This window comes from Lissotriton helveticus, chromosome 8 (assembly GCF_964261635.1).
Source record: "Lissotriton helveticus chromosome 8, aLisHel1.1, whole genome shotgun sequence".
In the NCBI taxonomy this organism is placed as follows: domain Eukaryota; kingdom Metazoa; phylum Chordata; class Amphibia; order Caudata; family Salamandridae; genus Lissotriton; species Lissotriton helveticus.
This window is the reverse complement of record NC_136069.1, coordinates 1,134,461,523-1,134,484,278: the sequence shown is the minus strand read 5'-3', so window position 1 is coordinate 1,134,484,278 and position 22,756 is coordinate 1,134,461,523. Positions and strand designations below refer to the sequence as shown.

Below are 22,756 nucleotides of genomic sequence, written 5' to 3'. Positions count from 1 at the left end.
CTGTGTAATGAAATGTTGGACAATGCAGAACTCTACCAAGATACTGGAATTAGACAGTATAGGAATCATACATAAACTGATTTATGTTTATGATTTATGTTGAGGAACCCACTTTAAGATGGCCGCCATCGTCAGCACCTTTTTGCTTTCTAGTGAATGCAAGGGGTGTAATCGGAAGTCAGGTACACGCCGAGTATGACGGGGCCGTGCACGGACTTTATTTATTTTTCAAAAAAGAACCATCCGGCACGATCGCGGGAAGGGTGTTTGCGTTATGCTGGAATTCAGCTACGAGTCGGTAAGTAGGGGAGCCCAATGCGTTCTAAACATGTTTTGTTTAGACCTTTTAAGACCCTTTAACTCATAAACTAGTTAGGAGTGAGTGGGGCAGTATTGTAAGGTATTGCGCACTCCGGCATAGTACGGCACATAAACGCCAAAAAAAGGGGGGTGCCACGGAGAAGCGATACATGAGTGGAGGCACCTAGCATCCATGTGTGCAGAGTACCCAATATAAGTACAGCAATCAATGGGGCTTAATATGACTATTGGCGAGATGCATGAACTGGATAGTCGATATGGGGCATTAGAATGGAAACAAGTGTGCTTTACTTCTTTTTTACAGACTGACTGCATGCAGCGACTATAACGAGCCTTGTGACTAAGCCACAGGGGACACAACAGTTGCTTCTACCGGGGTGCCGGTAGGCAAATTAATGGCCACTACCTGGTAAATAGCCCAGTTGTTGTATTGTGTCCGGTCAGAGATTGTGGTCTCTCTCCTATCCTTTTATTTTCTTTACAATTCCTTTGTCTTTTTTAACCTTTGTGTAACCTGATGTATGTCTCATGTACATGGTGATGTAGTGTGGTATGATATGTTTCTGCAGGTACAATAAATGGTGAAACAAGGTGCAGTGAGGACGCTGACCCTAATACCCTGATGAAATTGCCTCCAAAGTGTGTAAGGCAATGAAACATGTTGGTTTTAACTGAGCAGGCACACAGCAAGGAATAAAGAAGAGTAGCCAGTGCTGCCGAGCTCATTTTTAAATTAGGGAATACCAAATTTCTTAATCAGATGTTGGAATCCCTGTAGGGTCACTATACACTTTTTGGTTTTTTCTATCCCTGCACCTTTCACCCCTCACTTTTGAGTTTTGATAGTAGACAGATGTTGATGATGAGAACCTGAGGATGCAGGCGCGTACCAGCATGTAAACCTCCCTTGGTGTTACTCCTGTGAGGCTCTGCCTACTTTTCCCTCACTTTTTTCCTTTCCGCCTCCTTCTCTGAAGCCTTGTGTACACGGATGCGAGGGGGTGCTAGCAGCTACCATACCACACTCTTTCAAATTAATGCAGTGATCTAGCACATTATGTCGCAGTTGTGAAAATAAAATCCACTGTGGTGACACTCTAAGAAGGGTGTCTTTATTAAGAGACACATGGTGGCTTAATTCCCACACATATAGTAGGAATAGGTTTGGTGTTGTATTGCATGTCATTTTAAACAGAACAATATTGTCTCTGTTTATAAATTAGTCTAGGGTTTTTATTGTCTTCTGTCATTTACTTAGAATGTTTTGATATTAGTAAATGCTTTATGCATAACTGTCTTTAAATTAAGCCTAATTGCTCATTTTCTAAGCTACGAAGTGTTAAGCAAAGATTAATTTACTAAGACTTGATTGTGCCTATTGGTGGTTGTGGTATTATTAATAGCTGAGAGTAAATACCGTCACCAGCTTATAACCCACTTTCCTACAGAGTGACTGTCTCAAATGATGTGTCAACTGTTTTTGTCTGTTTCCTGACAGAGTATTCTAAACAGGACATATAGTCATATTTTTCTAACCTGTCACATGTTTCCTTTCCAGGCTTTCATCTCTATCACAAGTTGCCGCATATAGTCCCAGAAAGCTGTCTTTTAATTCTGGTTGGGTTGCTGCTTGGAGGAATCATGTTTGGAGTTAATGAAAAGTCACCGCCTGCCATGAAGACAGATGTTTTCTTCTTGTACCTTCTTCCGCCCATAGTACTCGATGCTGGGTACTTTATGCCCACCCGTCCATTCTTCGATAACATTGGCACCATATTCTGGTATGCTGTGGTGGGGACGCTCTTTAACTCCATTGGCATTGGGATTTCACTCTTTGCGATTTGTCAAATTGAGGCATTTGGTTTAACTGACATCACACTTCTCCAGAGTCTCCTCTTTGGAAGCTTGATATCAGCAGTGGATCCTGTGGCCGTGCTCGCTGTGTTTGAAAATATCCACGTGAATGAACAACTCTACATCCTGGTATTTGGGGAATCATTGCTGAATGATGCTGTTACTGTTGTAAGTATCCTCAAAGTTCTTTTCAGTTAACTTAATAATCTAATTAGTGCAACCAGTTATTCTGTTGAAATACTTACCTTCTTAAATATTTTCTCATTTTTTGTGCAAATGATTTCTATAATTTTGGATGTATTTATTTAAACATGTAGACAATCAGAAACTTTTAAGCTATTTGTTCAGATTAGTGAAGAGCATGCTTTTAAAGTAATCTTTTTGTATTTTGTGTTTATACTTGTATCAATCCATGTTCGCTAACACATTTTTTGGGGAATCCGCCTCTCTGGCCCAGCACTTGAGCAGCTGCCTTTTTGCTTGCTTTTTCATAATGAATTCAACGACAGTGAATATGTGGCCAGTGATTCATAACTTTCCTGCTATTTTAAGGGATTTTTTACCCAAAGTACAGAGCTCGGGTGGCTGCACTACAATAAACTCTCTTTACTCTGTCATTATTTTAACCTTCCGCCTTTCATTGCCAGGTTGATGGAGAGCCTGTTGGTCAGAGGTTTTTCCATGGATCTGTCGTTAGGCTGTTTAAACACATGTACCTTTTTGGTATTTTTGTGCACCCATACAAACTATATCTTTTTTGGCACATTCAGAGCTATGTATTGGTACAATATTCATATATATAGCTCATTGCAGCCCAAAGACATAATGAACAATATGAAGATATTTAATTTTTTTTAACACATTTGCATAACATTTTGTTGCATTTCTGAAATGGACAAACATACATCCCACAAAGATAACCAATCAATTGTTACCCTGAAGTTTGACTAAATTAAGCATGTGGATTTATCTATGAAGCTTAGTTTGCATGAACAATTCTGTGATAATTGTGCAGGATTTTCCTCCTTAATATGTACTCCAAAATATTGTGCTACAAGAATATCATGAACAAAATATGGAAGTCCGTAATATCGACATGGTAAGTATTTCTAGGTAAGCACACATACATATACATGTGTGTGTGCGTGTGTATATATATATTTCCTGAAAAAAACATAGGTTTTAGCCACGTTATAGGTAGGAATTAGCATTTAAAAAACCTTAGAAATTCACTGAAAAAAACATAGGTTTCACACGTTATAGTTAGGTGGACTTTTCACTCATACAAAACCATTGAAATTCCCCTGTTATAGTTAGTTCAGCTAACTATAACTAGCGCGCCCGCAATCCACTGCTGATGACGTCACATATTACATCACTCATGACATGGTCAGTGACATCACTCATGACATCACTGATGACATCTCAAATGACATAACTGATGACATCACTGATGACATCATCCAGTGAATGTGTGTCTTTCTGAAAAATAATTTTTTTATATATTTATATCTAAAGGTCGATGGAAGAATAAATGGGTGAATAAGTGTCTAAATTGTTTTTTTTGGTAAAATTGATTGTATAACTGACTTATTAGGTGTATCTTAGTGAATACATGTATAAGCGAGTAATGTTTAAATATTTTAATATCTCTATCAGTGTCTCACTTTGTGTATAACTGGCTGCATGGGTTGGTGAGTAGCTACATGAGTGTGTATATGGGTTATTAGTTGTTTTTTTGAGTATCAGTATGACTGTCTGTATGGTTCACTGTGAGATATTACTTAGTGCATAGATACATGAATAAGTGACTTACTGTTTGTATGTTTTTTGAAGACAGCATGTGTGCAGGACTGTATGGGTGGATGAGTGTGTGTATGGGTGTGTTAGTGAGTGAATGACTGTCTCAATAGTGTCTTTATGAGTAAGTACATATGTTTCAAACTAGTATATGTGAGCATTGATATATACGTGAGTATATATGAGAGGGAAAGATTGGAAGAGTTGCTGTATAAATAAGTATGTGTTTCTATAAGTGATTGTTTAAGAGAGTAAGTATGTGTAGGTTTCTGTAGAAGTGCGTGTAGTGGTGTATGTATAGCTGTATATGCAAGTAAATGGATGTTTGATCATTTTTTTGCATGTGTGAGTATGTGTGTGAGTAACCCTATGGATGACTATTAGTGTGTAACATGATGTATAGGTGTATGAGTACATATGATGAGTGACTACATGTATGAGTGACTATATAGAACTGTTGGTGAATGAGTGGATATGTATGTAGATTTTGGAATTACTGAATAGGTTGTCCTAACTGGTAGAGGTATTCATTGTTTTGAAAATTTTAGTTTCTATTTTTCAATCTGTTTATCAAAGGTTATATTAGGGTGAGAGGAGGTCTGCCACCCTTTCACAAGGATGATGTCATCAGTGATGTCATCAGTGATGTCATTTGAGATGTCATGAGTGATGTCACTGATAATGTCATCAGTGATGTAATATGTGACGTCATCAGCAGTGGATTACGGGCGCGCGAGTTATAGTTAGCTGAACTAATTATAGCGGGGGAATTTCAATGTTTTTGTATGAGTGAACTGTCCAGATAACTATAACATGTGTGAAACCTATGTTTTTTTCAGTGAATTTCTAAGGATTTTTAAATGCTATTTCCTAACTATAACGTGGCTAAAACCTATGTATTTTTCAGTGAATTTGCAAGGTTTTTAAATGCTAATTCCTAGCTATAACGTGCCTAAAACCTATGGTTTTTTCAGTGAATATATATATATATGACAGGAGGGAAGAAGGTACTTTAACCAGCATGTTTGCCCGCCTCCTGCAACCACCATCTGGCACTGAAGAAGGCAAATCCACGCCGAAATGCATCCGCCCTAAATTTTGGTGTTTGTGGCTACAAAGGACCCCTCTATGGACTCCCCTGTGTGGCCTCTACCTCTTGCTGTTGAAGAGGATTGTTTGTTCATATCTATATATATATGCACTGGAAAACTAAACACCCACTTCCCTTACAAAGAAATGAAAAGTTTGCCTCTCTGCAGCCTCTCTTATTTTTCACCTTATTCATCTTCTGCTCAATAAACACATCATCCACAAATACACACACCTACTTGCTGCCTTTCTTGGCTGGGCTTATCAATTATTCTTCTTTAATTCAAATTCAAAGTGCAGGCCCTTTATTCAGCCTTCTTGGTAACTACTACCTGTGAATAGCAGTGGGTAATTTGCACACTTCCGTCCTTTCTTGCATCCTTTCTACCGCACACTGTGTGTACTTTATGCACTAGCTTGCTTCCTTAAATGTGGTACTCGTTTCTCTTGCTCCCACTGTGGAATCCAACACCCTTTCTTTATAATGAGCAGGAAATCCAAAGATCCACTTCACTGACAAGGCAGTGGGTAGTTTGCGTGTCTCCAGCCTTTCTTATTTTTCACCTTTTTCATCTTCCACTCAATCTACACATCATCCACACATACACACAACTACTTGCTGCATTCCTTAGCTGTGATTATCAACTATTCTTCTATTTCATAATCCTATTCAAAGTGCAGGCCTTTATCAAGCCTTTTCATTTTAACAACTACCCCGGCCGAAGGCACTATACATTTGCACACTTGCTCCCTTTCTTGGCTGGGGTTATCAATTATTCTTCAATTTCATATTCTGATTGAATCTCAAGGCCCTTTATCGAGCCTTTTTGTTGCAACTACTGTTGCAGGAATTCTGCTCCTACACAGAACTGTGCATAAAGACTTAGGGCCTCAGAGAATTACGGTGTACCAAAGCCCACCTTAGTACCCAAACCCCCTACCAGACTAGCAATAAGTGACTCACTGGTTCTTCGTCCTATAGCAAAAGCACCAATGACTAGTCAACCCAGAACATACGACTTAGATTACCTCAAGTAAGGTGGTTAAAAAGAGGACTCTTTCATTATATTCTTACACCAGTCCAAAACAAGGAGTAAATAAAGACACGTGCAAGTTTGAAATGTTTATTTCTAACGCCATAATCTCATGTGCAGTACTTAGGCTGACGCGCGCTGGAGCACGGCAGTCTCCGCTCCTCAGAGCATTTTAAATCTGTTTGTTAAAAATTGTATTTCGCCGTATTTTTAAATCACAAGCCTGACAGCACTTACCTGCACTCCTGCACCCTTTGACGCTCGGCTGCCCGCACCTCCCCGGTCCACCACGGGATTCTTCCCGATTGTTGTGGAGGGAGGCGCGGAACAGTAATTGATCTCCGGGTTAGAGGGGAGGAGGGCGCAGCGCTATTGGCTAACCCCATGGGCACCGCCCTTAAATCCAGAGGCTCCTCACTCGCGCAGCTGACGCGCGCTGGAGCACAGCAGTCTCCGCTTCTCAGAGCATTTTAAATCCTGTTTGATAAAAATTTTATTTCGCCGTATTTTTAAATCACAAGCCTGACAGCACTTACCTGCACTCCTGCACCCTTTTGACGCTCGGCTACCGGCACCTCCTCGGTCCACCACGGGATTCTTCCCGATTGTTGTGGAGGGAGGCGCGGAACAGTAATTGATCTCCGGGTTAGAGGGGAGGAGGGCGCAGCGCTATTGGCTGACCCCACGGGCACCGCCCCCTACACCACCCTCAAAAAACACATGTCTCTCTCCGCGTGGAGTGGACGCGCGCAGCGGGTGCGCCGGCGGCGTGCCGATGGTGCGCCAAAGGCAAGCCCGTCTGAGCCCGTCCTCGCCCGGCCAGGGCCAGGGGCCACAACCCCTGTCCGCCCGCCCACCATCACGAGGAGATATAGCCCCAGGCATTTACACCAACTGAGAAGAAGCTCCCTTGCCTCATGCCATTGCTCTTGGGACCTAGCAGCCCAAGACCCCATCAGCTGCCCCAAATGCGGCTTCTGCCTCCATCCCACAGTCCCACCTAAGGTTATACAATACAACATGTATCTGCTTAACTGTAGGTCCCTCCCTAAACATTCCATAGAAATCTCAATGTTGCTGGAAGAGCTTAAGCCCAATACTTTATTTTTAACTGAGACATGGCTGCACGATCAGTCGGAACCTGACCTTGTTCAAACACTTCCCAAGGGCTTTCAAATTCTCCGTAGCGATCGCAAAGGGGAAATGGGAGGGGAACTAGCAGTCATCTTTAAAAATGGGATTAAATGCCAGGGGTCTCCTCTCTCAATCCCGGATTGCGAGAACCTTGCTTGCACCATAGAGCTTTCACATACCAGCACTTTCTCGGGGATTCTCATCTACCGCCCACCGGGTCCGCTAGGACAGTTCCCTAGTGCCCTTCCACCAACTATTGCAAATCAGGCCTTCAGCCCATCTAACTTCACCCTTCTAGGGGACCGCAATATTCATTTTGACGACCCTACAGATGCCATCGCTCAAGGAATGACCAGCAGTCTCGCGGCCCTGCAGCTAAAACAACGAGTGTCTGACCCAACCCATAACAAAGGCCATTTCCTTGATCCCATATTTCCAACTGTCCAGACTTGCATACAGAAACACCCCTCCCCTTACCATGGACAGACCATTTTCTCATCCCAATATCCTGGTGCACTCCCGAACCACACCCCTCACTCCTCCAGAAGCTCACAGAGGGCGCAACTGGTCAAAACTCCCCTTAGCTGAGTGGAGGATAGGCCTCGATTCCACTAGACCTCCCAGCGTCTCCCACCCCCTGCTGGCGAATGAGAGATTCAACAATTGGATCTCTGCATCACTGGACTCTGTGCTCCCAATCGAACCCATTATACCTAAACGTAGCAGCAAGACAGCATCCTGGTACTCCCCTGAACTCAGAGACCAGAAACGCATCTGTAAAAAATTAGAAAGGAAATGCGCCTCGATTATTCCCCCTCCAGAAAAACCGGATATAGAGCAGCATTTAAAATTTACAAAGCCAGTATTAAACGCACACAGGCATCCTTTTTTGAGGGCAAAATCGCTGATGCTGAGCCCTACATTGTTTAATATTTACATGAGCCCCCTAGCTGAGATCGTCTGCCCTTTTGGCGTAAATATCATCACCTACGCAGATGATACTCAGCTAATGGTGGCTCTCAATCCCTCTCAGGGCGCACAGAATAAACTCAAGGAATGTCTGGAAGCAGTCCACAGTTGGATGACCTCCTCCTGCCTTAAACTGAACAGGGAAAAAACTGAGCTGATGCTCCTGGGTACCCCAACGAATAACGCCATCGACTCAATATGGCCCTCGTGCCTAGGAGTTGCCCCCGTACCGAAGGATAAAATGAAAAGCCTAGGAATCTGGCTTGATAAGCCCTTAAATTTTAACTGTCAGGTGGCCAAGCTTCCCGCCACCCGTTTCGGCCTATTAAGGCTCCTGCGTAAAATCCTCCCCCTCTTACCTTTTTACTCAAGACGGACTATGGTCCAGGGCCTAATTTTGTTTTGTCCCGCCTGGATTTTGGAAACGCCCTGTACCTGGGTGCACCCCAGTCTACCCTAAACAAATTACAAATAATTCAAAACTGTGCCGCAAAAACCCTCCTTGAAATTCCCCGTCGCTCCTCTGTCAAAACCAGACTTAGGGACCTACACTGGCTCCCAGTCAGGGAAAGGATCCAGTTCAAAGCAATGTGTATTGCGCATCGATCCTTTTGGGGGACGGGTGCCACTATCAACCAACCCCTGATAACCACCTACCACCCAACAAGACAGCTCAGATCAAGCACGGCCTTTCTGGCCCTAATACCAAAGATAAAGAGGTCCAGATGCGGAGGTCACTCCTTTTCTTACAACGCGGCAGGGCTCTGGAACTTCTTTCCCCTCCAACTTAGATCGGAACACAAATTGCTCGTCTTCCGCAAACTTTTGAAAACCTGGCTGTTCAATGAACCTGACTAGCTCTGACCACTGTTAACCAGGTGTGACGTCTAAGCGCTAGGACACCTGAGGGTAGCTACCGCGCTAAATAAATGCGCCTATTATTTCATTCATTCATTAGATAATGCAACCAAACATATTATCAGAAATAAGGTTGTCAGCATTGTTACTATTCCATAAAATACAAAGGGAGAAAGCATCCTATAATGCTAAAGGGAAACATATTTAAAATATACCTATATTTCTCCCTCCCTACCTACCAGGTTAGTTTATAACTACAGAAGGTCTCATAGGATTACATGGGTGGACCCATACCTCTGGTACTCAGCAGTAGTGGATCACATTGAGTTCTGCACAAACTGTCAGGATATGAATGTTCTTCAACTGTGTGTAATTATGCCTCCAGAATACATTATTAAACGCGCCAGTATCAGAGGTGGCCACAGCTGCATATGTGTTATGGGTCGAACGTGCGAGGATCATTCCGAATAACAGACACAGTATCCAAGATAACCTTGATGTTCAATGCTCTCACTATACACACTAAACTAGCGAAACAGACTAGAAATGTAGCATAACAAATTATTCTCATGTGAAGCAAAATACTCAGCCTTCTCTAAACAAAATCACAAGTGCGTGTCGTGTGCAAATCAGAGCAAGAAAGCAAAAATGGCGTTTAAGCTTCTAATAAACCCATGCTAACTTAACACTGTGTAAGTGCAAGGTTCAGCCACGACACCCTCCCTCGATCGAAGCACGTGATATAAACGTGGGCGAATTAGGAACGCAGAGTCCAAGCCTGAAAAGCAGAGTCAAGGTCAAATTTGCAAAGAAAAGTGTTAGCTGTTTGATAGAAAACAGTAACTAAATAATAAAGAATAGGTAGAAAAATCAAAGAGTCTTAATCCAACAGCGTATAAGCACAGTATGTAGCAACAGCCTCCAAAAGGAAGTCATTGTTCTCATCTGAAAACATTTAAGCCATCCAATTCAATAGTGAGAATGAACATACATGTTCCTCAACGACCGGAGCCTCTATCACCATCGGAGGAAAACTTGGGTCATCTTCAATGTAACTACGTGCCAAGAAGTCATGCGCCGCTGCAAAAACATTCCAACGTCCCAATATTCCATGTATTGCTGCTAAGGCCATAATCCCCCCGCCAAAACAGAGCAAGTCATGAACCACTAAGGGGCTGGTCATAATCCGCGTTGGGAGACACCGTACAGCAGAGACACAAATACAGGGCCCAGTCGAAATCGCAGCTCAGGCAATGGAAGACAGGTTGAACGCTTGTGAAAAAGGAGAATCGAAACGATAATCCATAAGCTGCACTCAATGTAGCCAGAGGCAGCGCTCCCTTGATCACTTTGCCACTGGATTCAAGCAAGCCGGGCTGAAGAAGGCTGCAAAGCCAGAAACCGGTCCCCGAAAGCTTGTTTCCGGTCCAGGGAAGGCATGGCTTGGCAGTTCGGGCTGGACTGTTCCCAGAAGGCACAGGGTCAGACTGATTTGCATATAGCCATGTGTGAACTGGGGTGGCGGAGTGAGCTAAAGAACGGTGATGGATTAAACCCAGATCAGTTTACTGGGGGTGAGTGTTTGTATTGTCAACGCTCCGTCCATCATCACCTTTGGTTTTTCTTTGTTCGCCCTAAGTTGGCAGGGTATGCTCAGACGTGAGTCCCTTGCTCACTTTGCCACTGGAGTCAAGCAGAGTCAAGGTCAAATTTGCAAAGAAAAGTGTTAGCTGTTTGATAGAAAACAGTAACTAAATAATAAAGAATAGATAGAAAAATCAAAGAGTCTTAATCCAACAGCGTATAAGCACAGTATGTAGCAACAGCCTCCAAGAGGAAGTCATTGTTCTCATCTGAAAACATTTAAGCCATCCAATTCAATAGTGAGAATGAACATACATGTTCCTCAACGACCGGAGCCTCTATCACCATCGGAGGAAAACTTGGGTCATCTTCAATGTAACTACGTGCCAAGAAGTCATGCGCCGCTGCAAAAACATTCCAACGTCCCAATATTCCATGTATTGCTGCTAAGGCCATAATCCAGCCGCCAAAACAGAACAAGTCATGAACCACTAAGGGGCTGGTCATAATCCGCGTTGGGAGACACCGTACAGCAGAGACACAAATACAGGGCCCAGTCGAAATCGCAGCTCAGGCAATGGAAGACAGGTTGAACGCATGTGAAAAAGGAGAATCGAAACGATAATCCATAAGCTGCACTCAATGTAGCCAGAGGCAGCGCTCCCTTGATCACTTTGCCACTGGATTCAAGCAAGCCGGGCTGAAGAAGGCTGCAATGCCAGAAACCGGTCCCCGAAAGCTTGTTTCCGGTCCAGGGAAGGCATGGTTTGGCAGTTCGGGCTGGACTGTTCCCATGAGGCACAGGGTCAGACTGATTTGCATATAGCCATGTCTGAACTGGGGTGGCAGAGTGGGCTAAAGAACGGTGATGGATTAAACCCAGATCCTTTGACTGGGTGTGAGTGTTTGATTGGTTCAGATGCTCCGTCCATCACCACCCCCTTTTGTACCGTAATAACTAAGCATTCGGTTGTGGAGCAGCAACAGCCGGGGCATATTCTCCTGTGTTGCAGGATGTGCATCCATATTTAAGTAAACAAATTAATAGAAGCACACCGGCAACTAATGCGAGTATTAAGGGGAATCCACCTAAGATGCTGGTAAACATCGAATGAAAAAATGTCGAGAAGACACCAAATATAGTTTGAAAAGAAGACACAAGGCCACTGCTTCTAACTTTAAAAAAGTAAGGTAACCCCATAGCCAAGGACGCATTAAAGATACTCTGAATTAACTCCCCAAAATGCAGGGGCACTTCTGTATTTAATAAATCATGCACTTCTGTGCGGGTGTTTGCTACATGAAGGACAAATGTTTCTCTAGCAGATGTAAGAGCGACCTCTTTTTGAGACAATAGCGCTCTTATACGGCTCATTTGATTGACTCTTCTTTCAAGGTCGGAATCAACGGCCAGATGGAAACATCCAGCTTCCCATGCAGAGGAGTAGACACAACATTTTTATAGCAAACCACACGCTCAGTTACCATAATCATGTAAGCAATGCCTGCTAACATTGCACAACAATCTGCATTATTTCAAATTAAATAACTCACGTTTCCAGTAAACTGAACGTTGGTATGATAGCAGGTGTCGGAGTGCCTTTCACAATTCAGGCCAAATTAGGCACATCTTGATTACAAGAGCCATGCAATTGTATGTGTCCACAAATTAAGGAGTGCTCTGGTGCTATTGTGCAATCCTCACCATTCAGATCGACTTCTTTTCCCTCCCTCAGGCACCTATATGTAAATGATAATAACCAAGCTTCATGGAGATAAGTGCTGCCTAAAGATCCATATCTGCCTATAGCATAGTATTTCATGCAAACCTCACACTTAAACAGGCTAAAAAGTAACGTTATGATACCGTGGATAAGCCACACAGCTGAATCGGTTCTCCAATGAGTGACCACTTCTAACCATTCTCATAGCATGCCCTGTGCTCTGATTTGACAGTGAGAGAGTGATCGCACCATAGTTTGTACTGCTAATCATTCTCAGCATAGGCTACGAATACGCTTTCACGTTACACGTCGCATCAAAGCTTCCGTGTGATGTCATGTACGGCGCCCCATACGCAAAGACGCAAATGTTTTTAATTGTTTAAAAACATATATTTATGTATCTAATGAACATACTAATAAAAGACATTATCTAGGATAATTATGATTTTTTTTTTTTTTAAGTTCCAATAATCCTATATTACTTTTAAAAGTAAATACACATATCGCGGTGTAACGCCATGCGTACTCGCATCGTAAGAGTACCGTACTCGCATCGTAAGAGTACCGTAATCACAGCTAAGAAAAAGCATCTCTTCTGAGAATCTTGTTAAATAGAACGAAGTTTACCATATTAACAGCAATGGATTCATCTTCCAGCTATTCTTCAGAGGAATAGTTCATTCCTGAAGAACCTCCAAAGAAGAGGAAAGAAGCTCTAATTTGGCAGTTTTTTACTTTTCCAGAAGGGCAAAAAAAGGTTAATGCTCCAAAAGTAACCTGTAAAACTTTCCAAACTCTTTCAAGGGGTGATCCATCTCAAAAATACTCCTTTGGCACAGCAAATATGGAGCGACACGTGAAGAACTTACACCCCAACAACTTTGCACGAGCTGCAACACAGAGGTTGAAGGACAACCCACCTGCTGCTGCACCAAGCACATCAACTGCTGCACCAGCATTTTCAGCAAGCAGTCCACACCCACAAATTGATCCTGATTTTGTTAAAGTTACAATTCTATGCATTTATTGCAATAAACTTTTGTGTTATGGGAAACAGTCTATTGACCTGATAAAACGCAGGAAGCAGGAGCATCGCTGTCCTCGACATTAGTTTTTTTTCTTCATTCTTTTGTTCCGCTTGGAATTTGTTGAGAAAACACAAAAAAATACAAAAGAAAAAAAACAGTTCCTTTTAGAACTACCTTCACTGGTCAAAGAAAGAACTATATTTCTATGGTAGTGTGTACAAGTTTGTTAGAATTAATGTGTTGTTCATAAATGAATGATGAATATGTTACTAGTGTATGGAGAATGTGAAAGTTGAGAACTATAAGGAACTGCTACAGCATAAATCTATAAGGTGTTTATCTATAGTATACTGTAGTATGTCCGAAGCACTTGAATGTATCATATGTACATAAATATGTTACAAGTGTATGCTTCAATTTGCTCTGCTGGTGAAAGTGCCTCGGTGAATTTGTATGTGTTAGGGGCGGATTTACAATCCCCTTGTGCCTCTTTTACACAGCCGTTGCGTCTCTTTTGTGACACAGCGGTGGTGCAAAAGATGTGCCATGGTGTGTGCTATTAACAATGTGATGCATCTGGAGGGTGTATTACATTGTAAACTGCTGAGCCAGAAGAGGCTCTCTTGTGTAGAAGGAGGTGCAGCAAGGCCTCGTAAAAGTGACTGAGTGAAATGTATAACATTTTATTCAGTCAGTTTGGAGCTTATGCTGCGTCAAAACCTTGTACGTGCTTGAAGCAGGTGTAAGTATTGATACAGCATTGTGGGCATAGGGACCCAAGAGAATTGCTGGAGCTGTGTTATACTTGCAACCGACGTCAAGCAATAATTAATCCAAAAATTACTTTGCAAATTAGTTTTGTTATTATTTTTTAATAAGAATATGAAATATAATCTAAAAAATAAAATAAATATTTCTATTAAAAATATAAGAAATTAGTATAAAAAGAAAGACATAATAATTAATACATTTATAAATTATCATTTACAAAACCTTTGAAATTCACTGAAAAAACCATAGGTTTCACACACGTTATAGTTAGGAATTAGCATTTAAAAAACCTTGCAAATTCATTGAAAAAACCATAGGTTTCACACACTTTATAGTTAGGAATTCGCATTTAAAAAACTATGCAAATTCATTGAAAAAACCATAGGTTTCACACGATATAGTTAGCTGAACATTTCTCTCATACAAAACCTTCGAAATTCCTCCGTTATAGTTAGCTCAGCTAACTATACCTTGCGCGCCCGCAATGCACTGCTGATGACGTCACATATTACATTACTCATGACATGGTCAGTGACATCACTCATGACATCACTGATGACATCTCAAATGACATCCCTGATGACATCACTGATGACATCATCCTTGTGGCAGACCTCCTCTCACTGTAATATAACCTTTGATACACACGATCAAAAATAGAAACAAAAATTTTCAAAAAAATGGAGATACCAATTCCAGTTAGAACAACCTATTGAGTAATCCCAAAATCTACATACACATCCACTCATTCACCAACAGTTCTATATAGTTACTCATAGATATACTCACTCATCATATGTACTCATACACCTATATATCCTGTTATACACCGACACTCATCTATAGAGTTACTCACACACATACTCACACATGCAAATAAACTATCAAATATCCATTTACTTGCATATACAGCTATACACCCACCACTACACTAACTTCTACAGAAACGTAGACATACTTACTCTCTTAAACAATCACTTATAGAAACACATACTTATTTATACAGGAAGTCTTAGAATCTCTCGCTCTCACATATACTCACTTATATACATCAATACTCACATATACTAGTTTAAAACATATGTAGTTACTCATAAAAATACTATTGAGACAGTTATTCACTCACTAACACACCCATACACACACTCATCCATCCATACAGTCCTGCGCACATACTGTCTTCAAAACACATACAAACAGTGAGTCAGTCATTCATGCATCTGTGCGCTAAGTAATACTCCCCACCGAACTGTACAAACACTCATTTTGGTACTAAAAAAACCAACTAATAAGCCATATATACACTCATGTAGCTACTCACCAACCCATGCAGTCACTTATATACAAAGTGAGACACTGATACAGATATTTAAATATTTAAAGATTACTCGCTAGTACATCTATTCACTTAAATATACTTAATAAGTCAGTTATACAATCAATTTTACAAAACAAACATCCATTTACACACTTATTTACCCATTTATTCTTCCATCGACGTTTAGATATACATATATAAAAAATATTTATTTTTCAGAAAGACACACATTCAATGGATGATGTCATCAGTGATGTCATCAGGGATGTAATTTGAGATGTCATCAGTGATGTCATGAGTGTTGTCACTGACCATGTCATGAGTGATGTAATATGTGACGTCATCAGCAGTGCATTGCGGGCGCGCAAGTTATAGTTAACTGAGCTAACTATAACGGAGGAATTTCAAAGGTTTTGTATGAGAGAAATGTTCAGCTAACTATACGTGTGAAACCTATGGTTTTTTCAATGAATTTGCATAGTTTTTAAAATGCTAATTCCTAACTATAACGTGTGTGAAACCTATGGTTTTTTCAATGAATATATATATAAGCAGCAAACTGAGCAATTAAATATCGTTTGGATTATGATTCAAGGAGTCAGCACCTTATTTTGATGGAAAGTTTGGTTTGGTTGTAATATATATATATATATATATATATATATATATATATAAATATATATATATATATATATATATATATATATATATATATATATAGTCTTACCTTCTCAATATTTTGGCCACTTTATTTTGGTAGCGCAATGGTTCTTTAGTTGTTAATTCTGCATAAAGCTTTAGTGACAATCATGACATTGTGGCAGAATCTCTGTTTATCGGACACTGTTCATTTGATTACTGATATAAAACTCAAGACTATATAGAAAGTATTAAAATGTATATTTTCTATTTCTGTATGACCTAATGAATCTATGACAGCACACTAGATGGCCTTTGTCCTCACTGACTGTTAGAATACATAAAAAAGGCATTTGTCTGATTTTTTAGCAATTTTTTTTCCTAACATGGTAAGTCCATCCTGGTGTATTGTTTTACCGTGATTTGGAGAGCGCAGCTTATCTCCTAATAAGGTAACCAGGTGTTGAAGCAGGTATATAGTTAAACGAGTTGTGTGTGGGCTAGTTGAAAAGCCAGGTCTTCAGCCTCTTTTGAATTCAAGAAACAAGGAGGAGTCACTAATGTGTAGGGGCGGGGCTCATTTCTTGTTTTGGATGCTGTTTGAACTGGCACTTTCGGGTTGGCTTCGGCTATGCCCTAGTCAGGCAGATCCTACCACTCCCATCAGGAGTGGGTGATTACACTCACTGTATATAACATGGGCTCACCCTTGGGTAGTTTGGCACTAATAAGTCAGGTTTACCACAGTGGCAATGTGTAAAGCATTGGCCCAGCACTCACACACAATAAATATACTGAGCTTCAGAAAATAGCCTTCACACCTGGTGTATGTAACTAAAGTTTGTATTCAACACACACATTAATTAACACAACATGAATATCATGTATTTCTGGGCATTAATCACATAATATTACTAGCAGTTACAACGCCCAACTGTGTTAAAATGACATCAGTAGTATACAGGCTTAGGAAAGATCCTACAGTACCCCGCAGTACCCTTATGTGGTGCAAAACTTTGTCAAAACTAAGCCCACCCTGACAATTATTATAACTTAATACCACACAGTTATAGGGTGCACTCAGGATCACAATGATATCAAAAAATGTAAATACAAAGAATGACCATACTTTTAAGCAACACCATGGGCCAAGGCCCCGCGGGTAAAACAATGGTCAAATGTATTCTGTTGGCAAGCAATCAACGAGTAAAGCAACACTGCCGGGCAGGGTAATAAATCCTGGCCAGTCCTGAGTCAGACAGTCACACACACACACACACACACACACACACACACACTCCCTCAGAACCTATACGCAGTGCAACAGATATCAGGCAGTTTTGTATGGAATGCACTCCACATATACGCACACAGCACCGTAATGTGGTACAAACGATATCAAGCAGGTCGACTGATAACACGCTGCAGACCCGTTACCCAAGCATGTCTCCAATTCACCCTGACTGCCCTATGCCCACAGGCTGGAGACAACCATCCCTCCCCCTGTATACTAGGCCGATAGGAGCTAAAATGACACTTAAAGTCCCTGGGAAGAAGGTGGGGAATGTTAGCAGGACTAATTAGGAAGCAATCATTAAATGGGGGCTTGTCCACAACTCGTGATGTTCCCCCACAAGATGCGGAGCAGAAGTAGCTGAGGGCGATAGTCTGTCACTCAGAAGGGTTCCACACTGTGATTTTCGGCACCAGCCCAGTTCTGCGAAGCATAGGTGGGGACACGCAGTCTCTTGACCCGCTTTTAATCACTCTCTGAAGCATTCCTTCAGCCAAGTCAATCACTCTCACTACCCAGGCTAGATCCGGGCAATACTACTTGGCAACACTATGTTGTCGGGGGCCAGGTGAGGAGAGGGAAGATAGTCCATCACACTGATGGCCCAAAAAGGAACAATCGACAAATGGGGAATTAAGCTGGGGAACCTCACTGAAGAAAGAGGAGCTCCATCAGGTACACATCGGTCAGAGTCGCACCCAGGCGATCTGGGAACAACGTCTGGTGCACGGTGATACAAGTCACACCAGACAATTCCAGCTTTCTACCATGAGTTCCACTCTCAGTACCTCCCTTGAAAGAAGGCACAACGCCTGGTGCGCATTGATTCAGGGCACATCAGACAGTCCCGACCACACACAACGAAGAGTTGCAAATTCAGTACCTCCCTGCCACGCTACTAGTTGGGATCCAGCAGACAATGTGGGCACTTAAGGGGGCACTTCCTTCCAGGTGTTCCAAGTAGACTGTGTGGGTCCTTCATAGGAGATTTATGATGTCCCTGAGACCTCCAAAAAGACAAGGGGGCCTGCCAACAATCCTTTGGAGAAAGACTCTTCAGGGTACACAGCAGCAGGTAGTAAGCCCATGCCAGCCACTATTCTGAAAGGGTGCACTGTCCCTCCGAATGGCAGTATTTCTCCTTGTGCACAACAGATTCCTGTGGCAGTGTGCGCCACACAGTTCCTGGTTCTCAGGTCCCACGTCCCCACAAGTGAAGTTCTGGCCTGCTGAAGTATGGCTCTAGTGGTTATACTGTAGTGTGCCTTGGAAGGTTGGGGGTGGCTCAGAGGGTCTCCATTTGAACCAAAGTTGTCTCCCATAAATTTCAGTCCTGTCTGTCATGAGGCCGTGAAATGCGGATCTTAATCTTTAGTGGGGCCATGATCTGATTCCCAGAGGCTAAGTGTCAAAACACCTCCTCCCAATCTTTCCAGCCAAACCCTCAAATCGCAGAGGTCTGTCATTTTATTTGCATGTGTATTACTATAACTGTTGCTGGGGAAGGTACAGATGTGCCCCCGGCCTCCAGTGTGAACTGGAGCCAAGCTAAAAGGCACACAAAGAGTTTTAGAGCACAGAAAGACCCACTTTCTAGAAGGGGCATTTTCAAGCTAGTAATGACAAAACCACCTTCACCACAGTGTAGGAAACTTGATTTTTGTTACAGCACTCCACCCACCGCTTTTTGCCTGGTATCTGGTGCAACTTTGATTAAGAGTGTGCTTGGTTCATGCTAACAAGGTCCCCAGCACCCTAGTTCTTTCCCTAAACTGTATGATTGTTCAACAATTGCCACCCCTTTAGGAACCCTTGTAAGTCCCTAGTAAGTGGTATCTCTGGGACCTAGGGCATTGGACCTAATGATAGTCCCTAATGGCTGCAGTATGAATTGTGCCATCCTAAAGGACCCCTCATGCAAACTGCCATTACATCCTGCGTGTCTTGGTACAGAAAAAACTGAAGAGTCGGCATGCCACACATGCCAACAAAACAATGCATTTGGTATAGGTAACTCACCCCTGCAGTAGGCCTTACAGCCCAAAGGAAGGGTGCACTATACCCATATGTGGATATATCTGCCTCAGTGGATGTGTTCCAGTGATATCTAAGTTTGTCCTCAGATATTACGAGTGCGCAGTGAAGCCATGACAAGTAAATGGGCTGGACACCCTTGATTACGAGTTCCCCAGCAACATGATGGCTTCACTGTTCCCCATGGTGTTTGGTAACAAACACCTTGTCTTATAAAACCCACACTGATGCGAGCGCTGAAGTTATTAGTAAATGCATGCAGAGACAGTTTATAGGTGCTCTCTGAAAACTTACGGACTACTAGTGTGTTGACTGACTGGTCTTGATCAGCCAGTCACCACAGACAGATTTCTGACCTCCTGAGGTAAGAGGCTTTGCTCTTCAAGGTCGAGAACAAAGCCTGCTCTGGGAGAAGGTGTTCACATCTCCTTCAAGCAGGATGGACATCCAGGAGCGGGAAGCTTCAAAGGCCCTGCTGCCTTTGTTATGTGACCCGGGGCTCTCCAGATAGTGGAGGAACCCAGCACCCTGTCCTGGCTCCACTTTTTGCAGCTAGACAGGTAGGAAATTAGTAAGAGTAGGTGTGCCTACATTCAGCCAGCACCACCCCTAAGATGGGCCAGCTCATGTGGAACCCACTTTTCAGATTCCTCTGTGTATTTTTGGATGGAATTAGCATTCTAGAGTTAGGGTTGTGCCCACTTCCCATAGGAAGTGGTCATAAAGAGAGTGTTGACACCCAACGGTAGCCCATTGGTCACTATGTGTCACTCTCTGTAAACACCCCTAAATTGAGCATTAAGGTGGCACCCCTGAACCCAAGAACGCAGATTCGATGGATCAACAAAAGAAGGATGAAGAAGAGTCACTGCCTGGTGAAAACTGCAGCAGAACTTTGGACATGTACACATGCAAGTTCCCTGCCCTGGTAGTGAAGAATACCAATGTGTGTTTTCATAACCTATGAGCTTTGCTCTTCCAGTAGGCTAACATGGGGAAATTGTTGAAATTACTTCAGGCTGCAATAGAGTATTGCAGTGGAGCAGCCTCATAATTTTGCCTATCATTGAATTCACAATGACAACCCACTTTCTGTGTGTAAGAAGCTGACTCTCTATATAGTGTACTAAAATGAAATACACTGTGCAGAGAGTCCAGTCGGTCCCCAATTGATTTACAGAAGATAAAGTAGATAATACTAAGGCTTTCTTATGTGGTAGTGTGGGTAAGCAGTTAGGCTCATCAGAGGGTAGTGCTAAACATTTGTTGTACTCACAGAGGTAATAAATGAAACATACACTCAAAGAATACATTTGAGACCAAATTAGAAAAATAACACTTTATTTTATACATATTTCAAATTCAATCACTTCGTTCAAAGGAAAGTACAGTTTTCGAAAGAAATATGCACTGGTATGCAAAATGTTCAAACCTGTGTTCTTTTATACACAATGCAATCCTATGGGAGGAGAAGTCAAAGATGCATAAAGATAGTTACAACGACATTTACATTGGGAAAGTGACCAGAGCTCTGAGGCCACATAGAATCAGCGACACCTCAGTGGTATCCCATGAGACGAGTGGACCTCCTTGGTATGGAAAACCCCATGGGTGTCTTCACTACCTGGGCAGAGAACACGCATGTGTACCTACCCTGCCTTTCACCTACCAAATACTTCACCCCTCAGGACTTACCCTTGTGGTAGTGAAAGGCTCACTCAGGGCTGGCTAATGAGTGAGAAAGGCCAACCTGAGCATGATACATGTTTGACAGGCTATTCTGGTAAAAGGCACAACCAGTATTTCCTCCCACTACTAGCCAGTGCGATACCCACTCTGGGTATATGGTGTACCTTTTCTAGAGTGCACCTACAGGTACAACACCTAAAGCAATCAAGTAAGCACCCCTTTCTGGCATGTGTAGTAATGGTGTGCACGCTTTCCTACTGCAGTACAGGGGGAAAGCACCCAGAGTCCTAAGGCCACAAAAAGATAGTCAGAAAAGACCAGGAGCAAAAAAAGCAGAAATGTTTTAGGAAATTCCCCCAAAAATGCTATGTGGAACAGGTGCATTGTTGGAGAAGGCTAGGCCTTCCATTCTGCTTTTGTGGATACGAGGTGTGTGGGCAAGAGAGACTGAGGCTGAGCACAGGTGTCTAGTGGGTTGGTGAAAGTGGAGGTGGATTCTGATGTATGCTGGACCTACGTTGTGCAGTGCCCTTTATGCAATGTGTGAGGAGTTTAAATTGACAGTATTTGTTTATTGGCATCCCATGGAGGTCTCTGAGATGTGGTGATTGAAGAGGGAGGTAGCTTTACCCCTTCTGGTTAGGGTACCCCCCTTCTTCTAGCCCTGAATGGAGGATAAACATGGAAGAGTGGCAGGAGCTCCTTAGCAAACTGCCTGTAATGAAATAAGAAGAAGGACTGCCCTGTTGGACCCTTGGATTCCACCCCTGAAGGATTGTACTCAGAACGATTGCACCTGGCGCACTCACGAGGCTCCACCAAGAAAGAACAGTGCCCGAGTCAAATGAAAAGGAGTCTACTCTCTGATCAGCACCAGGTACAACAGAACTGGAAGAAGCAATCTGCCAAGCTAAACATAGGATCACTGCAGCTGACCAGTTGCAACTGTAATTTTCTTTGACTGTGCAAGTGTATTGTGGTAAATTGCGTTGTAGCTCCCAAGAGGCAGACCAGGGTCTCTAAATCCTTCCCATGAGCCAGTGGACACTTTTTCCTCCAAGGAACTCAGAACCACCAAGATATCAAAGTGTGGAAACTTCGAAGTGATGTGGGTGAGATATGGGAGGACTAGGATGAGTCTTGCTGCAGCATTCTGGATGGTCTCAAGTTGGTAGAAGAAGTGGTTAGTGATTCTGCATAGAGTGCATTGCCATACTCTTTTCTGCTTGTGACGAGGGCTGGAGTGACCGTACATCCGGTGTTCCTGGGAAATCATTTGAAGACTTTTCAGAGGATGCGTAGTATATGGAAGCAAGAGGAGTTGATTGCATTTACCTGAGCTGCTAGGTTGAGTTTGTTGTCTAAGATGATTCTCAGGTTTCTTGCAAGGTTGGTGAATTTTGGTTTGGGACCAAGCTCTGACGCCCACCAAATAGAGTCACGGGGGTATTATTGTTTCCAAAGATCAGCACTTCGGTCTTGTAGGAGTTGAGTTTTAGTCAGTTGGATTTCGTCCACTCTACTATGTGTATCATTGTTTGGTGAAGTTGGTTCTGGTGGTGGTAGATTTGTTGGACACTGATATGATGAGCTGTTTAGTCATCATTGCAGGAAAT

General features: G+C 42.5%; 1 protein-coding gene across 1 annotated transcript in view; it reads left to right on the top strand.

Moving 5' to 3' along the window:
* Positions 1-22,756, top strand: part of LOC144773146 (sodium/hydrogen exchanger 2-like) — a 622,810-nt gene that overhangs the window by 134,100 nt on the left and 465,954 nt on the right. Inside the window, exon 2 of the mRNA XM_078658003.1 lies at positions 1,880-2,343. Coding sequence (XP_078514129.1) covers positions 1,880-2,343 — 464 coding nt within the window. The remainder of the gene's footprint in view (positions 1-1,879; positions 2,344-22,756) is intronic.